The 21,817-nt window shown below is 60.6% G+C and overlaps 1 protein-coding gene across 1 annotated transcript in view; it reads right to left on the bottom strand.

Moving 5' to 3' along the window:
* The window catches only part of ITPR3 (inositol 1,4,5-trisphosphate receptor type 3), a 68,104-nt gene that overhangs the window by 7,818 nt on the left and 38,469 nt on the right, over positions 1–21,817 (bottom strand). The window contains exons 16-48 of the mRNA XM_043450965.1: positions 21,277–21,449; positions 20,648–20,767; positions 20,117–20,299; positions 19,183–19,434; positions 18,949–19,093; positions 18,272–18,413; positions 17,415–17,614; positions 15,289–15,418; positions 14,648–14,705; positions 13,290–13,455; positions 11,784–11,948; positions 11,635–11,709; positions 11,123–11,248; positions 9,950–10,072; positions 9,668–9,868; positions 8,439–8,690; positions 8,053–8,178; positions 7,815–7,940; positions 6,416–6,536; positions 5,717–5,907; positions 5,096–5,244; positions 4,850–4,958; positions 4,638–4,728; positions 4,365–4,534; positions 3,037–3,211; positions 2,698–2,882; positions 2,113–2,313; positions 1,858–1,968; positions 1,303–1,398; positions 1,080–1,181; positions 916–1,002; positions 309–419; positions 22–214 (exon numbers count right to left, since the gene is read on the bottom strand). Coding sequence (XP_043306900.1) covers positions 22–214; positions 309–419; positions 916–1,002; positions 1,080–1,181; positions 1,303–1,398; positions 1,858–1,968; positions 2,113–2,313; positions 2,698–2,882; positions 3,037–3,211; positions 4,365–4,534; positions 4,638–4,728; positions 4,850–4,958; positions 5,096–5,244; positions 5,717–5,907; positions 6,416–6,536; positions 7,815–7,940; positions 8,053–8,178; positions 8,439–8,690; positions 9,668–9,868; positions 9,950–10,072; positions 11,123–11,248; positions 11,635–11,709; positions 11,784–11,948; positions 13,290–13,455; positions 14,648–14,705; positions 15,289–15,418; positions 17,415–17,614; positions 18,272–18,413; positions 18,949–19,093; positions 19,183–19,434; positions 20,117–20,299; positions 20,648–20,767; positions 21,277–21,449 — 4,855 coding nt within the window. The remainder of the gene's footprint in view (positions 1–21; positions 215–308; positions 420–915; positions 1,003–1,079; positions 1,182–1,302; positions 1,399–1,857; positions 1,969–2,112; positions 2,314–2,697; positions 2,883–3,036; positions 3,212–4,364; positions 4,535–4,637; positions 4,729–4,849; positions 4,959–5,095; positions 5,245–5,716; positions 5,908–6,415; positions 6,537–7,814; positions 7,941–8,052; positions 8,179–8,438; positions 8,691–9,667; positions 9,869–9,949; positions 10,073–11,122; positions 11,249–11,634; positions 11,710–11,783; positions 11,949–13,289; positions 13,456–14,647; positions 14,706–15,288; positions 15,419–17,414; positions 17,615–18,271; positions 18,414–18,948; positions 19,094–19,182; positions 19,435–20,116; positions 20,300–20,647; positions 20,768–21,276; positions 21,450–21,817) is intronic.

Genomic DNA, 21,817 nt, shown 5'->3' with positions numbered 1-21,817 from the left:
CGCCCGCCCGCGGGTCCTCACTGCGGAGCTTGCGCTGCCACTCCATCTCGTTGTGCAGGAAGGAGGACTGGTCGAAGAAGTCGCTCACTTTGCTGCCCTGCTCATCCTGCTCGGTCGTGGTGAAGAGCCGGTGCTTGGTCTCCTCCGTCAGGAACTGGCAGATGCCGGGCACGGGGAACACGATCTGCTCCATGCTGCGGTCCTGCCGCACGATCTGGACAGACACGGTGCCCGGTCAGCCCCGAGTCTCGGCCCCGCCCTCGCTGGCGGCCCCGCCCTCATTACGGCCAGGGTCCTTCGGGCCCCACCTCTATCTGGGATGTGTGGTTCTCATAGTAGGCCAGCGGGTCCTCCTCCTGCTCCTGCACCGGGGCTGAGGACTTGAGCATCTGTGACAGCTGCTTGTTGTTGAGGCTGAGCTAGGGTGGGGGTGCCCGGGTCAGGCCTGGCAGCCCCCGCCTCCAGGACTGAGCCCTGCCCTGAGCTACACCGCGGTGAGTGACCCCCAGCTAGACCTGATCAAGCCCCAAAGGGGAGACTCCTGCAGGACAGTCAGGGCCCTCCACAACCCTGCCCAGGTGCACCCTGAGGCCCTGCTCTAGGCTTCCAGACCCGCCCCAGAACCAGGCTGCAGCCTTGTCCCCACTCTGCTGTTCGGTTACATCCGGATCAGGGCTGCTCCCATGGGTTCTCAGCCTGCACCCCCTCCCCCGCCCCGCCCCCATTCCAGATTCCAGCCGGGCTCTGAGGTCTCCGAGGTCTCCGCTTTGCCCTCAGCCCCACCCTCAACCCCTAGCCTCACCCCCAGATACTATCCCAGCCAATTTCCCGCCTAACCCCGCCCCTAAACGTAAGTCCCGCCCCGGCTCAGCATTAGCCACGCCCCACGCCCAGCACTGTCCTCTGGGCCCCCACCATGGAAGAGATGCCCTCAGCCTCCTCCTCTTGGATGCGCTTCACAGGCTTCAGCAGGTGCTGCAGCTGCTTGTTGTGCCTGGAGAGCTGGGAGGGCAGCAGAGTCATGGGGAGCGGTCGAGGGGCGTGTCCACCTGCCAGGGCTCGGGGGGTGGGGCTGGTACCTGCAGCGCCAGGATGTAGATGTTGTGGCCCACTTCACGGGGGCTCACGTCTGAGTTCTCACGCTCCTCTTCCTGCAGGTAGGCCTTCTTGATGACGTCCACCTGGCAGGGCAGAGCCTGCTGAGTGCCCTCTTCCTGGGGCGCAGGGAGGGCTGGGCCCTGACCGCCCGCCCAGCACACCCACCTGGGCCACCGCCCCACCTGACCCCCAGCCCAGCCTCACCAGCTCCTGGGGCCGCAGGCTGATGAGGATGCGCTCGGCGTTTTCACTGTCGTGCCGGCTCTCCATCAGAGCCAGGAGCAGCTTGGAGGCATTGTCCTGGGGTGGGGAGACAGGCCACAGTCTGAGGGCCCCCAACCCCTTCACTGACCACTCTGTAACAGTCTCTTTGCCCACAAGTCTCAAGGCCTTCTTGTTCCCCACTGACCCCCAGGGCTTGCTGAGAAGGGTGCTGTGTATCCAACCCACCTTCCCCCACTCTGTGGTAAGCACACCCACGCCCACCTGCTGTAGCAGACATGGACACGGAGGCCCTCGGAAAAACCCAGAGCATGTCCGCTTCTAGAGCAAGTGTACATCCAGCATGTTTGCTTACACACGCACTCGTATGCACAATAAACGTGTATATCACACACCTGCACATCACCCATGCTTACACACATGATATCCACACGGCACCCATATACAGAATGCTAAGATCACATACCAGCATGCACACTCCACACACACATCACAGGCACACCTACGCATGCTCACGTGGGCTGCCCCGGGCCCCACCTTGAGTTGCAGCACCAGGTCCATACGGTACTTGCATAGGGGGCTGATGTCTTTGAGAATCAGCGCGGTGATGATGTCTATGCCATTGGACTCGTGCGTCACGATGCAGGTCTGGTGGGAGGGAGGGGTGAGGATGACACGGGGCCCTGGGCCTCTCAGAGCCCATGGCAGCTCCAAGGGCTTGGGACTGGGCCCTGCCGGGCCTGCTCCGTCCTCCCCCACGTCCGCGCAACCACACGCGGCTCCATGGCTCACCTGGTTCTCGTGGCAGGGGCCCTGGCAGTACTCGGTGAGGGTCTCCAGGGTCTGGATGACGAGGCCCACGTTGTCCTCGTTGATGTAGAGCCCCAGGAGCCCCAGGCCGCCCGTGGTGCTGCCGCACATGATGTCCAGGAACTGCAGCGTCTCGCACACCAGGTTGTAGTTTGTCTTATTGTTCTGGCAGCGCAGGAAGTTCTGCAGAGTATGGGGAGGGGTGCGAATGGCAGCGCTTCAGCATGGAGGGAGGGCCCGCCTGGGGACCATGATCATGTGGGCGGCAGGGATGGGGGCCTCGCCGGCCTCGGAGCCACATACCGTGGTGCCCAGGCTGACGCGGGGCGGCGCAGAGTAGGGGTAGGTTTCGGGAGGTGGGGCGGGGTGTGAAGTGGGCGGGGCGCGGGGAGGGGGCGGGTGTAGGGGAGGTGAGGGGCGGAGCCCGGGGCGGGGTGGGGCGGAGCGTGAAGTGGGCGGGGCGTGGGGAAGGGCGGGGCGCGGGGTGGGGCGGAGCCCGGGTGGGGCGGGGCGTAGGGGCGGGGCGTAGGGGCGTAGGGGCGTAGGGGCGTAGGGGCGGGGCCTCACCTGCAGGTCCCGGTTGTGGTTCTCGCACAGCAGCTGCAGAAAGCGCAGTATGGGCTGCATGATGAGCACGGATGTGCCCATCTCGTTGCTCTGCACGCGTTCGCCCACCTCGTGGCCCCGGAGCAGGCTGGGGCCCAACGCATAGCGTGAAGAGGAGCTGGGCATCGAGAAGGAGGCCACGCGGCCTGCGGGGTGAGGCCTGGTGAGGCTGGGGCTGCTGGGAGCTCTCAGGCCCTCGCCCTCACCCTCCGTTCCCACGCTCACAACTCGGCCCACCCACCTTGCCTCCCGCCCCAGTCTGCATCCCTGGGGCCCATCATTCACCCCCCTGAGCCTGACCTTTGGAGGTGGGGTCTGCCTGCTCACGGTCCTCACGGGGCTGGCTGCCCAGGTCGCTCATGTTGACGGCCACCGTGGACTTGGTCTCCTGCTGGGCCCGCTTCATGCGGTCGTGCAGCACCTTGAAGAAGCGCTCTGACTTCTTGTCGCTCGTCATCAGGTTGTAGAAGGATTTCTGGGGTGAACGGGGAGATGGAGGGACAGGGCGCCTTAGCACTGGGCCTGGGTGAGGTCCCGGGAGGCTCCCCCTGTGCTGCAGGGTCAAGGCGGGGAGACAGAGACGCTCTGGCGCCCTGTGCCTGAGGCCAGGCTGGGGACAGTCAAGACCAGCAGAGGTAGAGGGGGAGGGCCAGCAACCCTTTACCAGCAAGCCATGCGGGAGGCCTGCATGACCTTCCTGCCTACTGGCACCTGCTCTGGCCCCCCATCAGTTCCCCACACAGCAGCCAGAGGGGTCACTCTGAAGTCAAAGTCACGTCCCTTCTCTGCTCAAAATCCTGCAGCTACCCCATCTTCCCAGAGGCAGGCCCAGGCCCATGGGGGCCACGAGGCCACATGATGACCTGCCACCTCCCTGACCCCAGCGCCTACCACCCCTCCCCCAGCCCCGCCAGCCACAGGAGCCACTTCCCCTTCACAGCTTCCGCAGCCTGCTCTGCCCCCTGCACCCTGCCCCACTTCTACACGTCCTCACTTCCAGGTCCTCATTCAAACGTTCCCCTCCCAGGGGCCTTCCCGATGACCCCCCCTAAGACTCCCCTTGCCCAGCACTCCCGAAGCCCCTTCCTGCATTATCGCCATCCAGCATGCTCTCCGTATTACATGGGGACTGCAGGTAGGGACTGCTGTCCCCAAACTAGGATACAAGAACTAAGGGAACACAGGTTCTGGCTCTTATTCTAGAGCCTAGAACACTGCCAGGCACACAGAAGGTGCTCACTCAACACAGACTTATCAGAAGAATGAATGAAGGAATAAATGAACAGAGATAAGACCATCACAGCGGGCTTCTGGAGAAAACAGGGTTTTGGTTGGATACCAAAGGCTAAAGAGCATGTGGGAGGGCAGGGAAGGAGGCCTGGGCAGAGGCTGAAAGGCAAGAACGGTGGACGTAATTGGGGCGGAGATGGTGGGCAGCAGGCCCAGGATGGAGCAGGGCAGGGGTGTAGGATGGAAGACGGCCGGCCACATGACACAGAGCAGACACGGGAGGCAGAGCCTCGGAGTAGTCGGACTCACACTGCTCCCTGGGGCTGGATGCCCGCCCACAGGGCCTCAGCGCCTGGCACGCTATCCTCCGAGCCCCCCGAAGCCCCGCCCCCGCACACCTGGATCTCGGTGTTGCCGCCGTCCAGCAGGCGGATGGCCAGGCCGATGCTCTCCTGGAAGATCTTCTCATTCTTGGTGCTGGTGATGAGGTCACACACCAGCTTGGTGGCCCCCTCCTTGTCCAGCCGGCACTGGGTGGCTGCGATTGCCGACCAGTCCTGGTCCAGGCCTGGAGGCGGGGAACTAACTTAGGGAGGAGTGTGGAGGGAGGGGGAGGAAGGGCCTGGGGCGAACTGGCCCCAGAGGCCTGGCAGCAGGGACGGAGGACTGACCGGCGCCCATGGGGTCCGGGAGGTCCCCCCTCGCGCTGGACTTCCGGTTCTGGAGGTAGTTCTGGAGCAGCATCTTGCGCAGCTGGTTGCCCTGTGGGGAAAAGAGTGAGGCCCACGGCCGCCCATCCCACCCTTTACCGTCCAGCCCGGCGGTCCTGGCCCTGACCCCCTGTGGCCAGGCACGCCCGGCACCCAGCCCCCCAGGTACTCACCCGGTCCCCGTACTTGGTCTTCTTCAACAGCATCTGCTGCAGCGTCCTTAGGACCTTGACGCACAGCTTCTCCTCTGACTCCATGAGGTCCTTGGTGTGCTGGATCAGCCTGGCCGCAGCAGAGGGGGCCATGCTCAGGGCAGCCCCGTGCCACCCGCGCGGCCACCACCCCCGACCCCCCAGGCCTTCCCCACGTGGGCTGCTGCGCCCCTGCACCCCCGGGCCCTGGGCCAGCATTGCACTCACTTGGACAGGAAGCCCCCGCTCTCGCAGCGCTGGTAGGCCTCACTGCCCTCCAGGAAGAGCAGCTCAGGCCAGTGCAGGACGTCCACCAGCACGGACAGCTCGGCCTGCACCAGGGGCCTCAGCCGCTCCTCCAGGGCAGTGATGATGTCCTACGGTGGGCAAGGCAGGGTCACTGCTCGGCGAGCTGCAGGCCGCCCAGGCCCAAGGGATGACGGGGGCGTGACCACCATTCCCCTCACCCCAGCACCATAGGACCCACAGACTGACCGCCCTTGTCTGAGGGCCCTGGGCCTGCGGAGCCCGCGGCACACCCTGCCGTTTCCCCCAGCCCCTCCTCTAGCTCCATGCGGACCTGGGCAAGCCCCTCGCCCTCCCTGGGCCTCAGTCTTCTGCCACCACGCCCCGTCGGGAAGCCAGTGAGACAGTGTGCAGGGTGAGACAGAAACACGAAGGTCCTATCTCAAGCGAGAGGGACCCCAGCCCCCTTGGTGAGCACCAACCCTGGAATGGGGCCCTGGCCCCTGGTGGCCCCCAGGACGGGACAAGCTAGCCAGCTCCCTCTGGGGGGTGGGGCATAAACAGTCCAGAAAGGACGCAGCCCAAGCACAGCGCCCCGCCCACCTGCAGCTTCTCGATGATGTTCTTGTAGTCCCACTGGTTGGCGGTGGGCATGACGCGGGGGAAGGCCCGCGTGGCCGTCTTGTAGTTGGAGGCATTCCTCTGGGAGGCAGCCACACAGCTGGCGCCACTGCTGAGCAGTGAGCTGATGTGGGCGTCCAAGTCCATGGGCAGCGAGATGGCCCGGCCCTTGGCTGAGGGGAGAGGGGTCGGGGCGCTGGAGGGCTGGCAGGGGCTCAGCCAGAAGGGCCAGGCTCAGGGGGCCAAGGGCCAAGGGTGCTGGGGCCCCCACACTGGTCCCCACTTGGACCGAGGTGCCCTCCTCCCTTTTGGGGATAAAAAGAGGGAGTTCCTGCTTCCTTGTTTCCACCCTGGCTCCATGCGGACCCCTCTCCTCCACTCCACCCACCTCCTTAACAACCTACAACCTCCCTCCTGCCTGAGACCATTTGTAAGCCCAAAAAACTCTGCTTGGGGATATCCCCCAGCACTCTCCTCCAGGGAACTGACTCAGAGCAGAAAACAGCTTCTCTGGATTGCCCGATGCCAGTCAGACACCAGGAAGGACTTACTGAGCACCACCCAGGAGCAGCTGACCGACAAACTTGGGGATTAGGTATTTACTGGGAGGGCAGGCGTCCCCGGGTGGAGGCAGGGGACGGGAGCGGTGGTGGGGGCTGCCCAGCGCCCCAGGACACTCACCCACCATGGCGAGGGTCCGGATGCAGGCCTCCACGGAGCCCTTGTGCTGCTGCTGCAGCCACGGACACTCGAGCAGCCGCATGGTGGACTGCAGCAGCTGCACCACGATCGTCTGGTGCGTCTGCAAGAGGCAACGTGCCTGCTGCTGCAGCCCGGCCACCCTCCTCCCTGGGCGGCCCTGCACCCCGGGGCCAGGCTCACCGAGTCTGGGTGTGGGCAGAGGGACAGGACCGCCCATAGCTACCATGGGCCTGTGTGCCAGCTGGAAGAAGGCACCCTCCTTCCTCTCAGCAGTGCACAACCTGCCCAACTGTACATGGCAGCCCTGTGAGAACTGCCCACGGTCCAGGCCTGGGGCTTGTAACTCTATTGCTGACCCTCTTCTTCCTTTAAAAAAATTTCCAATAAATTAAATGCTGTGAAAAGGGGAAATATTTACATGGTTCTAAACAAAAAGGTTATAGAAAAGAACTTTGGGAATTCCCTGGCAGTCCAGTGGTTAGGACTCCTTGCTTTCACTGCTCAAGGCCAGGGTTTGATCCCTGATTAGGGAACTAAGATCCCTCAAGTCACATGGCACAACCAAAATAAATAATAAAATAAAAATAAAAAAGGAATACTTCAGGGAGTCTTTCCCCCAACCTGTGATCCTCTCACCCCACTCTCCCATGCTCTGCCCTGCAGCCGATAAGCGAAGGGGAAAACTGATACATATCACTCGAGTCCCAGAGGGGTCCGAAGGCCCAAACCCAGGTGTCAAACAAGCCCATCCTGGCTAGAAGGGCAGGACCCAGCACTTTCTTTCTACTCTAAGACACATTATCCCTATTCTACCCTCAGCCCCTCTACCTACAGGCAGCCCTCTGACTGGTTTCCTGCATGTCCATCTGGAGTTTCTTTATGAATTAGGTAGCAGGCTCCTTCCTTCCTCAAGGGGTTCTGGGGCTGTGACCCGGCTCTAGTCTGAGGATTGACTGGGGGGCTGTGACTCTCAGAGATCCAAGTCCAACACCTGTTCACAGACTAGAGCTCTTCTGCAGAGGAGCAAGGCCAACTTGGAAGATTCTTCGCATCCGACCCCCCTGCTTCAGCTCCGCAGCCACTATGGTATCATCGCGCCTTGTCTTTGGTGCACAAGGGCTGCCAGGTGTCCCTGGCCACCCCGGGACCCAAGCGCATCTAGGAATTCCTGACCTATGGCAGTTCCCACTGTAGTTCCCGACCCACAGAAACTGTGAGATAATGTTTGTGGTTTGGGGGTAATTTGTTACACAGCATTGATAACTGATGCACGTGCACATCCTGCTGCTGCATCTTCACGCACTGCAAGAAAACGTGAATATACACATTCTGACTTTCCCCGCTCCCAACTCTGAAGCCGCCAGCAGCAGGCGCTCACCTGCAGGGAGGTGCTATTCTCAGAGAACGGTGAGCTGAAGAAGGCATTGATGGTGTCCAGCACGACGGTCAGCACGTATTTCTCCAGGGTGGGGTCGGCCAGGCGCTTCTCACGCTTACTGCAAACCTGGGGTAGGAGAGACCGATGCCTGGGGACCTCTCCACTCACGCCTCACGACGAAGGTGGCCGGGTCCCCCTCCACAGGCCAGCTCGGGCCCACGCTCCCACAGGCACACACCCGAGCCATGTCCAGGGTGAAGTTCTCAAAGAGGGTCCAGATGTGGTTGCTGGTGTAGATCTCCTTCATCTCCACCTCCGTGTCCACGTAGCAGTGGTTCACGAAATTCACGTAGGCCATTTTCACCTGGGCAGGCAGGGCTGGGAGGTCAGGGCGCCAGCAGCACCCACCACCCAACCCCAGCCCCGGCCAGGCTCTCCCTGTCTGTGCTTCCACCCGACCTTCCCTGGCTCCTCTGCCAGCATCCCCTCCGTCTCCCCACCTCCCAGCCCGTCCCTTCCCCTGCCCAAGCAGGACCGAGGGGCTGCCCCGGCCTGGCTCCCCCACACTTGCATCCCCGTGGCCGCCCCCCGCCCCCCGCGTCCCCACGTGGACGCGGGCCCCACCTCGGTGATGCAGTCCTCGTGTGTCACCACAGACACCACATCCTCCAGGGGCAGCAGGGACGTGCACTTGATCTCGGTGTAGACATTCTTGCCCTCGGCACAGGCAGCCAGCAGGTCCACCAGGGAGATGTGGTACATGAGGGGGCTGTGGTCCTCCACGCCGTCCCGAGCGGCCTTCATCATGTCCAGCAGGTGGGCCAGCGAGGCCTTGTCATTGTAGAATACAACCACGTCGTCGCCTGCGTTGGTCAGCTGTGGGCGGGAAGAGGGCATGTCAGGCCCCTTGGTCCAGCAGGCCCGGGACCCCAGCCCTCACCTGCCCTCCCCAGGGAAGGACCGGGGCTCGGAGCCCGGCCTGCACCCAACACGCAAGAAAACCCTCCCCCGCCTGAGTGTCTGGGGTTTCCTGGCCCTCGGGGCCCTAAGCTAATATCTCAGACCTTCTGCCATCAGCTGGGACATCAAACCCCAGGCCCAGGAAGGACCTCCTTCCTCTCCTAAGGAAAGAAGTCCCACTTGGGCTTGTCTCAGAGGCGCCTCCTCCAGGAAGCCCGTTGCAAGCCCAACTCATGCTGTCCTCCCCTGTGCTCCAACGCTGTAATTTAAACCCTCCAGGAGCACATGCCACGTCCCTCTTGTGTCAGCAATTCTGTTCTTCAGTTAATATAATAATAGCAGTCAGCAATGAACACCGCACGGCACTCCCGGACCCCACGGCTCACTGATTAAGTTCCTCGTCTCCCTTTGGTGTTTGCTCCTTCCTCTCCCTGCCCCTCCCCAGGCTACAAGATGCTCCAGGGCAGAGAGCATGTCTGTTCCAGATTTAGCCTCAGCCCTTCGGTCTTCATTTCTTTACTGAGCACCTACTATGTGCCCGACACCGGGGCCCTGGCAACGCGCACAAAGGCTGTGACCTGCCCCCGCTGCGGCTCCTGCCCGCGGACCTCATACTGGAGTGGTTTCCCCCACAGGTACACGGCGCCTGGCATGCCGCAGGTGCTTCATGATTTGTAAATAAATAATGACAAATGAAGGAATGAGTGTCTGAGTTCTCTCAGGCCTCTGACCTGAATTCTACCAGGCACCTAAGCTCTCGCAGGCCCAGCTCCGTTAGGCCGCAGCCCGAGTTCTACTCCACCAGCCTCGCCGTCCTCAGTCCTGTCCCCGTGTCCCCTGCAGCCCCGGGGCCCCTCTGTGACCCGCCCACCGCACGCCCTGGCCGCCCTCACCTCGGTCATGATCATGTCCTGGCACTTCTTGACGTACTTGCCCTCGGCCTTGATGACGGTGTGCAGGAAGTCCAGGTACTGCACGTGGCGCCCGTGCGTGGCCAGCAGGTGCACGAAGTGCTGCAGGACGGGCTCCCCGATCTCGGAGCAGAGCTGGTAGTTGTTCAGGAAGATGTGCTGCATGGTCTCCGCCTCCAGCAGCTGCGGGCAGGTGGGGTGGCTGTCAGAGAGGGGGGGTCTCGCGGTCCCGCCCCGCCCGCCACCCCGACCCCGTGCCCTCACCCCCGGCGTGAGGAAGAGGTGCAGGTGCTTGTGCAGCAGGGCCTGGTTGCCGGGATTCCCCGCACAGAACTTCTGCAGGAACTGGTGTGTGTAGCGCAGGATCTCCATCATCTTGGCATCGCCCTGGACGCGGAGAGGAGGGGAGAGGGTGCCCAGGCGGGGGTGGGTCAGGGCTCAGCACTGGGACCCCAAGGTGGCCAGGTTCAAGGTGGGTCAGGAGACGGAGAGGTGGGAGGAACTGAGGGTCAGAGGCTGAGATGAGGCTGGAGTCAGGGAGCAAGGCTAAGGGGTCAGGTCAGGTGAACACTGAGCGGGTGTCAGAGTCAAGAGTCGGGGCGAACCTGGGGGCGGATCAAGATCATGATGAGTCATAGGAAGGGGTCTATGGTTGAGATGAGGCAATGTTTGGAGTGAGGGGCCAGGGTGGGCTTGGGGACAATAGGGTAAGGCTAGGGTGACAACTCGAAAGTCAGGGGTCAAGGAGAGGCTGGGGTCAACGTAGGTCAGGGTAACGAAGCTGAAGGTCAGAGGTTAAAGTGAGGCTGAGAGTGGGCTTCCCTGGTGACTGATCTGCCCACGCAGGAGACACGGGCTGGATCCCTGATCAGGAAGATACCACATGCCAAGGAGCAACTAAGCCCGTGTTCCGCAACTGCTGAGCCTGTGCCCTAGCGCCCGGGAGCCGCAGCTACTGAAGCCTGTGCTGCAGCTACTGAAGCCAGAGCACCCTGGAGCCCGCGCTCCACTAGAGAAGCCGCCGCAATGCGAGGCCACAGCAGCACTACTGGAGAGCAGCCCCACTCACGGCAACCAGAGAAAAGCCCACGTAGCAATGAAGACCCAGCACAGCCAAATAAATTAAAAAAAAATTTTTTTTTTTAAATGAAGCTGAGAGGATGAGGATTAGCCCAGGGACAGAAATAGAAGCTAGGGTCAAGGTCATGAACCAGGGTGAGGCTGGAGTCAATTCAAAGTCCAAGTTGATCAGGATGAGGGGTGGAAGGTCAAAGGTCAAGAATACTAAGATTGGATTCAAGGGTCTGCGTATGTGGGTAAAAAAAGGTAAAAAGGTCAGGTGAGGCAGGTCAGGTCAGCATCCGGGGTCAGTGTGTGGTTTGGGTTGGGTCCAGGTTCAGGGTGCAGTAGCCCTGGGGAGTCAGAGGTCAGGCTCACCTTGTCGTAGGGGATCTGCAGCAGGTCCAGCATGACCTTGTGGGCGTCCATGTTCTTGAGCAGCCGCTGCTGTTTCTTCCTCATCTGCTCCCCCACGCCACACATCTTGTTCAGCCGCTCCAGGATCTGGGGGGCGGGGAGGGTGAGCCCAGAGCCCCTGCCCACTTCCTCAGGCTTCCCCGGGGCCAACCACAGTGGAGCCGCGGCTCACACGGGGCCAGGAAGAGGGAAGGGGGCTGCGGCCACCAAACCCGACCGTCGCGACAAGGCTGCGAGCACGGAAAAGCCAATTCCACTTGCAAAAGTCAACAGAACAACTTGACTGTGAAGTGGAATTTCACTAAATTCCTTCAGCTTTAAAATAATTCCATCTGGACCTTGGCAGGGCTGTGTTTAACACTCGGAGAACGCTGGAGGATTTCCTGCAAGCCAGCTGGAGTGGAGGCAGGAGAGGCGGCATGGGGCCTCCGGGGCAGGGGGCCCACAGACCCACCCCCAGGACCCGGACTCACGCCCTTGACGATCTGGTAGTTCTCGCTGCTCTTCTCCCCAGGCGGGTGCAGAAAGCCCTCCTCGTCTGTGGGCCGCTGAGGGGACGGGGGAGCGGGGTCAGCCAGGCCCGGCCCTCGGGGCCCTGCCCTGGCCCCCACACCCCACGCACCTCCTTCTTGTCTTTAGCGGGGCCGGCCTCCACCTCCTCGCCCTTGCCGCTGCCCTTCTTGTCCACCCACAGCTCCGACTTCTCCACCATGGTCCGCAGTCGGTCCAGCTCAGACTTGATCACCTTGTAGTTCTCCACGTCCTGGGCCGAGATCAGCAGCTGCACCTGAAGGTTGACCACGAGCGTGCCTGGTGAGGTGGGCACCCCCAGGTCCATGGCCTCGTAGAGACGCCAGCACATGCCCTGTCCAGGCCTCTCTGCTCTGGCCTCTCCTCTCCACCCCTGCTCCTCTCCACTGAGCCAGATCTGACTTGGTGTTTATGGCTCTGCTCTAAGTCCACCGCCTCCAGGAAGCTTTCCCTGATTGGCCACAGACTTCCCTGCATCCCTGGTAGTAAGCTATCTCATCACCTGGCTTCAGTTACTCACTGGCTCATGTCACACGCTGCTGTGGCCTGTCACCTGTTCACATAGAACAGAACAGGGCAGCAGAGCAAAGCATGCTGACATCACCGAGTGACAGGACCTGAGCCTGACTCCGTCACCACCTCACTTGCTCTGGGTCAGTGGGTAAGGGAGGAAAGCTCCCCCAGGCGTCAATTTCCCCCATCTGTAAAGCAGGAATGAGAGTCGAAACCCCGCTGTCAGGCTGCTTGGAGAATTCCACGAATGCAAGCCCGGTGCTCAGTGCCTGGTACCGGGCGTACCTGTTAAACGCCAGTTCCTTCTCACTGGGAGCTGTCAAGACTGCGTGACATCACAGTGACAAAGCCAGTCCCCTTGGTAAGAGGTGACTTTGTGCCAGGCACGATGCGAAATAGCAAAGGTGCCCATGATAGAGTTCTATAATATGCTGTCTCATAAGACATGACATAAGGCCTGGAGTCAGGCTGAGAGATCAAAGCTGCCAAGACTCTAGGTGGTGTTACCTGCAAGGAGCTCAGCAAGGCCAAACCCCAGGGATGCATCTCAAGCTGCCCCATCCTTGTTTCCCCCCACCCAGCGCTGTGTGTGGCCAGGGCTGGGTGACCCTCTGGCCCCCAGGAAGACCCCTCAGGCCTTCCTCCCCGAGGTCTGGGTGCTCCATCGGGGGATGAGGGAGCACCTCCCCAAGGGCTTGGTGCTCCATCGGTGGATGGGGGAGCACCTCTACAAGGGCTGGGCACTCCACTGGTGGATGGGGGAGCACCTCCACGAGGGCTGGGCACTCCATTGGTGGATGGGGGAGCACCTCCATGAGGGCTGGGCACTCCATTGGTGGATGGGGGGGCACTCCATTGGTGGATGGGGGAGCACCTCCATGAGGGCTGGGTGCTCCATCGGGGGAGGGGGAGCACCTCCACGAGGGATGGGTGCTCCATCGGGGGAGGGGGAGCACCTCCACGAGGGCTGGGCACTCCATCAGTGGATGGGGGAGCACCTCCATGAGGGCTGGGTGCTCCATCAGGGGAGGTGAGAGCACCTCCACAAGGGCTGGGTGCTCCATTGGGGGAGTGGGGGGCACACCTGCTTGAAGGTGTGCATGGCCTCCTGGCGCTGGCTGAAGTGCTTGAAGAGCAGCTGCAGGGCCCCCGAGACCAGTGGGGCATAGTCGTGCATGGTGAGGTGGATGAGCACGCGCAGCAGCATGCGGCCGCCCTCGTCATCCACCTCCAGCATGCTGCTGGTCTTCCTGCGGGGAGGGAGGAAGTGTGAGGTGTGAGAGGGGGGAGGGGAGGCAGGCAGGTGTGACAGTCGGGGGATACGCAGGCTCCCTGCCACCTGCCAGACAGCCAGGGCACCCTGTCCCCCTGCTGACTTTGCAAACAGCCACCACCGTGAGCACCTTGGGGAACCCCGTGTCCCCTGAGGTCCACATGATGCTCCGCGGGGATGCAGCTGAGGCCAGGATGCCTCACAGGGGACCCACAGACCCCTCCAAGGGATTCACAGAAAGAGGCACAGGCTGCGAACAGAGATTGGGGGAAAGCTGATCTTTCTTTTCACCAAAATGTAGTGTTTCCTTCGGTGAGAAAAATGAGCAGTACCTGTGACTTTGTCACCAATAAAAAAATCACAGATGTTTTCCCATCACTTCAGAGTTGTTACAGAAATTACAAAATATCATTTACATTCATCACGACTTCAAAGGAATGGTACTAATTACACCCCTGGTGCAGGTTGTTATTTCATGTGTTAATAAAGAAGCACATATATAACTGTCACTTCAAATTTGTTTTCTCCAATATTTTGATAACTGCATCCCAATGCCACTGATTTCCTTTGTAATAATCATCCTATGTGCATTCCATTCTGAATTTTAAAATGCTACTCTAGGAATTCCCTGGTGGTTCAGTGGTTAGGACTCAGTGCTCTCACTGCCGAGGGCCTGAGTTCAATCACTGGTTGTAGAACTAAGATTCTGTAAGCTGCGCAGTGGGCCAAAAATTAAAAAAAAAAAAAAACTCCATCCTGGGAAGGGAGCCAAAGGCCTCACCAGACATCAAGGGTACGGCACAGAAATAGTTAAGAGCCCCCAGCTCCTGGAGTGACGCCCACCCCCTATGAAGAGCAGCCTGGCCTCCCTGCTGTGGACACAGGGATGCACCTCCAGCTACCTGGCCCAGGTCCTGACAAATAAATAGGCACAAACTGCCCTGAGTGGAGGCAGGGGGATGGCCAGAATGACGCCGGGGCCCAAGGAGCCCTGGTAACACTGGGTTTAGGCAGGCGAGGGAGAGTCAGAGCACAAAGTCGGGGGACCTCCGCCCCAGGGCCTGGTTAAGGGGTTGCAGGAAGATTAACCGAGGAGTGAAGGGTCTCCAGCCTGCATCCTCAGCACCCACCCAACCCCACCCACACCCCCCGCCTCACCCCGGCCTCACCCCACTCCAAACATGGCCTCCGCCTGCTCCCCAATGCGGTCCAGGTTCATGTTGGCGGCTGCGGGGAGTAAGGGGGGGCAGATGGAGGCTGGAAGCTGTCCGCACACAGGACAATGGGGAGCACAGGCAGAGGGAGCAGGGTGACGCCCAGACCACCCTCACCCCCACACTGGCTGGGCGGCCACCCCTCTGCCTGCCTCTGGGGTGGAGGTGGAGCCGCCCAGGGCAGGTACCAGTGGGGCGGCCCATGGCCCTACAGGTCTGCCTGCCTCTCCTAGGGGTGGAGGCGGAACCGCCCAGGGCAGGGGCCCATGGGGCGGCCCACAGCCCTGCAGGTGCGAGCGGGGTCCTGGCTGGGGGAGCTGGTCTGGCTCAGCCTCTCACTGACGATGGTCGTGGGCAAGCCCCTGCCTCCCATGGGCCTCAGTTTCATTTAGGAACTGGAGGGAATGACCCCCACCCTGCTCCCTCTCTGGGGCGAGTAAGTGGGACAATGGGGAGGAAAAAGGCCCTTGCAGCCTGGGAAACAAGGGCAGGGCTGGGCACTGGCCAGAGGTGGCCCCAGACCGCAGCCCCTTGTGGTGCATCGAGTCACACAGCCTCAGCCTGAAGTTGGGGTGCAGGGAGGGGCGGGGGCTCACTGGTGGAGTCGAAGGCGGGGGCCGTGCCATCGGCCCCGCTGTCCTGCATGGGAAACACCTCCACAAACTCCTTCTTGAAGACGGACAGCAGGTAGGAGATGCGGTAATCCAGGCGGACGTTGAGGATGAACTGGAGAAGGGGAGAGGATGGGGTGAGGACAGGTCTGAGGCCAACCTCGCGGCAGGAGGGGTAAAGGGCCACCCCAGATGAGCCCCAGCACTGGGGAGGCCCCGCACGGATGTTCAGGACTCCGTGGGGCATTACAACCAAGGCAGCAAGACTCCTCTCCCCCGGGAATGCAAGCTGGTGCAGCCGCCGTGGAGGACAGTCTGGAGGTTCCTCAGAAAGCTACAAATAGAGCTGCCATATGATCCAGCAATCCCACTCCTAGGCACATATGATCCAGCAATCCCACTCCTAGGCATGTACCGGCACAAAACTGTAATTCAAAAAGATACATGCACCTCTATTTACGGCAGCACTATTCACAATAGCCAAGACAAAGAAGCAACCTAAATGTCCATCAATAGAGGAATGGATAAAGAAAATGTGTGTGTGTGTGTGTGTGTGTGTGTGTGTGTGATAGAATACTACTCAGCCATAAAAAAGAACGATACAATGCCATTTGCAGCACCATAGATGGATGTAGATAGAGATTATCATACTAAATGAAGTGACTCAAGCAGACAAACACCATATAATACCACTTATATGTGGAAACTAGACCAACACAAAGGAACCTACCTGTGGACCACAAACAGACTCACAGACAGAACAGACTTGCAGTTGCCAGGGGGAGGGGGAGGGGGGGGAGGGAGGGGGTGGGAATTCGGGGTTGCAGATCATATTATATGTAATATATGTATATGTATATTATACATTACATTATATGTAATATAATTACATGTAATACATGTAGATAATATATTATATAATATATGCAGATAATATATGGCAAACTATTATATACAGAATGGATAAACAACAGGTCCTACTGTATTGCACAGGGAGCTACATTTACTATCTTGTGATAAGCCATAACAGAAAAACATACAAAAAGAATGTATATCCATACATATAACTGAATCATTTTGCTGCACGGCAGAAATTAGTAACATTATAAATCAACTATACTTCAATAAAACATATAAATAAAGACTCCTCCTCCCAGGGAGGTCCAGGGCGCCTGTCCCCAGCTCCTGCCCCACTGGTGGGGGCGGTACTCATCTCAGAACAAGGCAGACACCCCCATCCTGGCCCACTGAGTCGCTCCTTCCCAGGCTGGACATGGACACGGATAGGAAGGAAGTTCCCCAGATCCAGAGGACTGTGGTCCTCCCATCCCACTCTGGCAAACAGACCCTGGGGTTCCCAGGGGCCCGAGGGAACCAAGGAATGTAGGGGAGCAGGGGAGACCACTGCGGGGTGGGGCTGAGGACACAGGAGTTTTCAGACACCCTTGACTGCCTCTGTCCTCTGTGTGCCTCCGGCCAAGCCCAGGACTCAGATCTGATAGCCCCCAGCCCCAAGAATGAGTCAGAAGTCCCCTCTTCTGACTATTCTAAATAGGCCCTGCACAGATGGGGTCCCCAGGAAGGCCACATCACGCTTCCCACCCCCTGGTGGCAGCACAGCAAAAGCAAGGGTCCTTCTCCCTCCTCAGGACCCGTCAGCCCCTTCCCCAAGTGCTGCTGGGGGCCTCAGACCAAGAAGAAGGCCAGCTGTGTCCACCCCACCAGGAAATGGGCTCTCAAACCTCTAGCTCTGCCTCAAAGTCTGTGTGACTGCAGGAAAGTTCTTTCGCCATGTCCCTTTCCTCGTCTGTACGACGAGGGGGCACAGCCAGGCCTGGTGCACATCAGGATCACCGGGAGGGCTTCTCACCACACAGACTGCGGGTCCGCCTCCCACATCTCTCATCCGCAAATCTCGGGCAGGGCCCAGGAACCTGCATTTCTAAGTCCCCGGGTGAGGTTGACGCTCCTGGCCAGGGATTTGAGAATCACTGGGCTAAACAGCTCCGTGTGGAGCCTCCCAGCACGACAGGTTGTGCCTTGAGGGGGCTCACCCCACCAGCCCACGCGGACCTGCCCCCGCCCCACCCTCTTCCCGGTGCGCCTGCCACCTGCAGGATCTCCAGGATCTTCAGCTTGGTCTCCATCACCACGATGTCTTCATTCTCCTCAAACCTGCTCCTGTCCAGCGGCTCGGGGGCACCGGCACCGGCAGGCAAGCTGGGGCCACCAAAGACAGACTGCTTACGGTTCAGCACCATGGTGGACATCATGTGCCCCACGCCCTGGATGGACCGCCGCACGTTCTTGCCTGTGGGGTGGGGAGCAGCAAGGGGGTCACGGCGGGTGTATGGCAGGGGCACCTCATCCACCTCTGTCTCCGTCAGCTGCAGGGCAAAGCCACCCTGCAGGGGCAGGGCTAACCTAGGAAGACTTCCTGGGGGAGGTGAGCTTTCCCAAATCTGTGAAAAAGAGGGAGGGCTGGGCAAAGGTGAACCGTGTGGGGAGATCAGTGAGAATCCTCCGGTGGAAAAATCACAAGAGCTATTACAGAGCACGAGGGATCAAGGGACAATGTGTGGACCGCACCAAAGCCTGGGGTCAGTCTCTGGGCGCTTTTTGTTTAGATGAGTTTATGCCTCCCTGACAGCAAGGCTGTGTCTCCTCTCAAATGGTTGTTCCTGGATAACAGGGTGTGTCTCCCCACCTGACCCGGAGTTCCCCAGGCAGGGCCTCATTATCTCCCTCAAGACCAGGATATGTTGGAAGGCAACTCGCCCAGACCCCAGGGTCTCCACAGCGCTTGCTCAGAGAAAGGGTCTCTCCGGTCCAGCCAAGTCTGGAGGAGACAGGGACCCCAGACGTCCCCTGGCAGCAGAGCCAGGAGGCAGGATGCCCAGGAGGGTGAATGGGAGAGGACTTCCGTTGCTAAGGGGAAGCCGATGAGCGCCAGGGAGCGATGTCTCACCGCCTGGGTCCTCGTAGGCCTGCAGCATGGCCGTGGGGCCCTGCACGCAGTCGATGATGCCCAGCAGAGTGCGCGTGAGCCGCAGCAGCTCGCTGAAGCTGTAGAAGCCAAAGTAGATGAGGTTGTGCGCCAGGCTGACCACCTGCGGAGAGAAGGCACGACCGAGGCCAGCGTGAGCCCAAACAGTGATGGGTGGGACCTCGCAAGGGGCGTGGTCTCGTGGGGGCGGGGCCCGCCCCGCGCAAGCCGGGCTCAGCTGGTATAATTGACAGTCAATTGGTATAATCCACAGTCCGGTCGCTAGGATGTCAGGGAGGCGTGGACACGGAGCCAAGGGTCCCAGATCAGCGCCTCCAGACCTCAGAGAGTTACCGAGGAAGCCTGGCCTGCAGAGGAGGCTACTGTAGGGAGGACAGGGCAGAAATGCAGGAAGCAGGGGGTGGGGGCTCCCGCCTGCGACCCAGCCCTGCGCTGATAGGGTGAGTGGACCAGGAGGGAGCCCTCTCCAGGGAGTCAGGAGAGAAGCCTCCCTCCTGGGGAGTCCCAGTGGTCTGCACGGTCTCCCCGCCCTGACAGGAACGCTGAGGGAAGTTAGGTCACGGATCGCACGGCCCACCCCAGGGGTGGCCGAGACCAGGGGCGGGACCACGCCAGCATCCCGCGGAGCCCCAGCCCACCTCGAAGGTGAGCTTGTTCTTCTCCTCGTTGGCGAAGGGCACGGCCTCGCTGACCACATTGTTGAGGTAGTCCTCCACGAACTCCATGGTGCTGGCAAACTTGTTCTTCTTGTCGTCTCGGGAGGCGTTGAGGTTGGAATCGTAGCTGGAGGAGGTGGAGGTGGCCAGGCGTGAGCGTCCCCGGGGTCCTCCCACTCCAGCCAGGCCCTGCCCGCCCTCCTCCACCCAGCTCACTCCTTGATGGTGATGGCCGTGGGGATCTCGGTCCAGAGGCGGGCGAACTTGACGGGCGTGACCAGCTCCTGGGGGTCGCGGTCCACGTGCACGTGGAGCATCAGGTGGCAGAAGGAGGCGCGCAGGTCAAAGGGCAGCATCTCGTCCGCCATGCACAGGAAGATGAGGTCGACGCCCAGCTGCTGGGAGATCTCGTCGATGGCCAGGTACTGCCGGTCCAGACACATGCGGGCAAAGAGCTTCAGCTGGTACCTGTGGGGCAAGGAGGACGGTGAGGACATGACAGGTGGGCTCTCAAGGGCTTCTAGCACATGCCTGGGCCTGCTGAAGACTGGTGTGCACTGCGTGCGTGCTACCCAGGTGGCGCTAATGGTCAAGAACCCACTTGCCAACGCAAGAGATATAAAGAGACAAGGGTTCAATCCCTGGGTCGGGAAGATCCGCTAGAGAAGGACATGGCAACCCACTCCAGTGTTCCTGCCTGGAGAATCCCATGGACAGAGGAGCCTGGTGGGCTATAGACCATAGGGTCACAAAGAGTCAGACATGACTGAAAGTGACTTAGCACGCATGCACACCTGCCCCCCACAACTTTACAATGTGGGTAATGACAGGCCCTACCTCTCAGGGTTGTTGTGAGGCTGAACTGAGTGATCGGGTGAAGTGTTTTGACCAGTGCCAGGGACACAGTGAGGGTCTGATGAGTGTTACCTAGTGTTCTTATTTTTAAAATATGGCTGTTGGGAGACGGGTGTGGGTCTCTTTCAGGCCACTGTGCTGAGCCTGTACTCAGGCCAACAAATGCTCCTCGGGCCACCCAGTCACCCTGACTTGGCCTCTCGGGTGAAGAAGGAAGCAGGAGCACCCCCAGAAGCCTCTGGGGCTCATCCCAGGGCAGGGCCTGGCCGAGGCCAGCCGGGGGGACCCTGGGCACCTGTAATAGCTGAGCACGTTCTCGTCGTGGGCATTGCCGGCCCGCGCCTCCTGAGCCAGCTGCCGGACGCTCTTCTCGTGGTGCTCGTTGTTCTTGTCGGTCCACGTGAGCCACACTTCCTCTTCTGAGTACTCGATGCTCAGGTACTCGTGGGACTGCGCCATCTCCTTCACGGGCCGAAGCCTGTGGACGCGCGGCACCATCGATCGGAGTGGGGCCCGGAGCCCTCCTGCCCCAGCACCGCAGCCACACCGGCCTCCCCTCCCGGAGCTGCGCTGAGGGCTGGCCGGCTCCCAGGCGGTCAGGACCTCAGACGGACCAGGAGCTCCAGGAAGGCCGGGGCCTCGGCTCCCTCTCCTCTGCGGCTCCGCCCTCCCCACACCATGCCAGGCACCGAGCTGGGCCCACAGCAGGCGCTGGTGTCTGCGGAGAGCCTGTTCTAGCCTGAAGCTCTGAGGCGGCCGGGGAGCCGGGCAGGGGGGAGCCCTGGGGAGACTGAACCGCGGGCGCGAGACAGTGCAGCCAGCTCACTCGGTCTGGATGAGAATGTCGCTGTTCTTGGGATCCAGCACACACTTGCAGATGAGCTCCTGGGTGACGGGGATGGCGATGTGATTGGACACACACAGGTCGGACAGGTAGTCCAGGAACCTGGGGAGGTGACAGCCGGGAGGGGCTCAGAGGCGGCCCCCCGGATGGGGCAAAGCCCCCTCTGCTCCCCCAGCTGGCAGCACCAGCTCCCTGGAGCTCGCAGCTTACTGCTCCTCCTCCCTTTCCAAAGCTTAGAGCTGGGGCTGCGGACTACCCCGGGAGAGGGACAACCCGTGGGCATCACCCTGGGGCTAACTGCCGAGGGGCAGAGAAAAGGACGCCCAGGGGAGGAGCGATATTCAAAATATTTAACTGGTTCGCTGCGCGCGCTGACTCACCTACTAAAAAAGGTTCTGGGGGCCTCCCACTGTACCGGGAGTCAACACTCTTACTGCTAAATTGGGCCAAATTTGGGAGGGGACTCAGGAAGGGCCCCCTCAGAGAGGGGGCAGTTTACCAACAAGTACAGAAGGAGTTCAAGATTTAACAGCCAGCGTCAGTGGCCTTCTTCCCCAGGCAGCGCTGGGAGCGGGGAGGGACAGCGGGGTGGGACCAGCGAGGGGGCCCACCTGGGCTCCCGGTTCTTGCGCACCAGGCTGACAAAGGTCTCCACCTCTGTTTTGGTGATGTGCTTCTCCAGGAGCTTGCGGTTGTTGTGCAGCAGGGCGGTGATGGTGTCTTCGGCCAGGATGTCATAGCCAATCTGGGACTGCATCATCCCGAACTGCTTGGCGATGTGCTCCTAGGGACAGCCAGGCTAAGGGTCACAGGGGGCCCGCTCTGCTCCAGAACGCTGCCTCCCGGGCCCCCAGACACCAGTAGGGGACCCAGACCCTAGGAAGCTAAGGGGTCCAGGAGAGGATACCAGCCCTGGGCCAAGGGTGGGTTTCTGTAACATCGTTATTTAGCTCCCATCTAGCTCCGTGCCAGAATGAAACCCCCATGAGGGAGGGACCCTGTCTGTTAGCAGACCAGCTACATGATTGGTGGGACCTGGTGAAAATGAAATAGTAGACTCTACCCAGAAATAAACCCACACACCTATGGTCACTTAATCTTCAACAAAGGAGGCAAGAATATACAACAGAAAGTCTCTTCAGCAAGTGTCAT

This window comes from Cervus canadensis, chromosome 28 (assembly GCF_019320065.1).
Source record: "Cervus canadensis isolate Bull #8, Minnesota chromosome 28, ASM1932006v1, whole genome shotgun sequence".
Classification (NCBI taxonomy): domain Eukaryota; kingdom Metazoa; phylum Chordata; class Mammalia; order Artiodactyla; family Cervidae; genus Cervus; species Cervus canadensis.
This window is presented reverse-complemented; position numbering and strand designations above follow the sequence as displayed.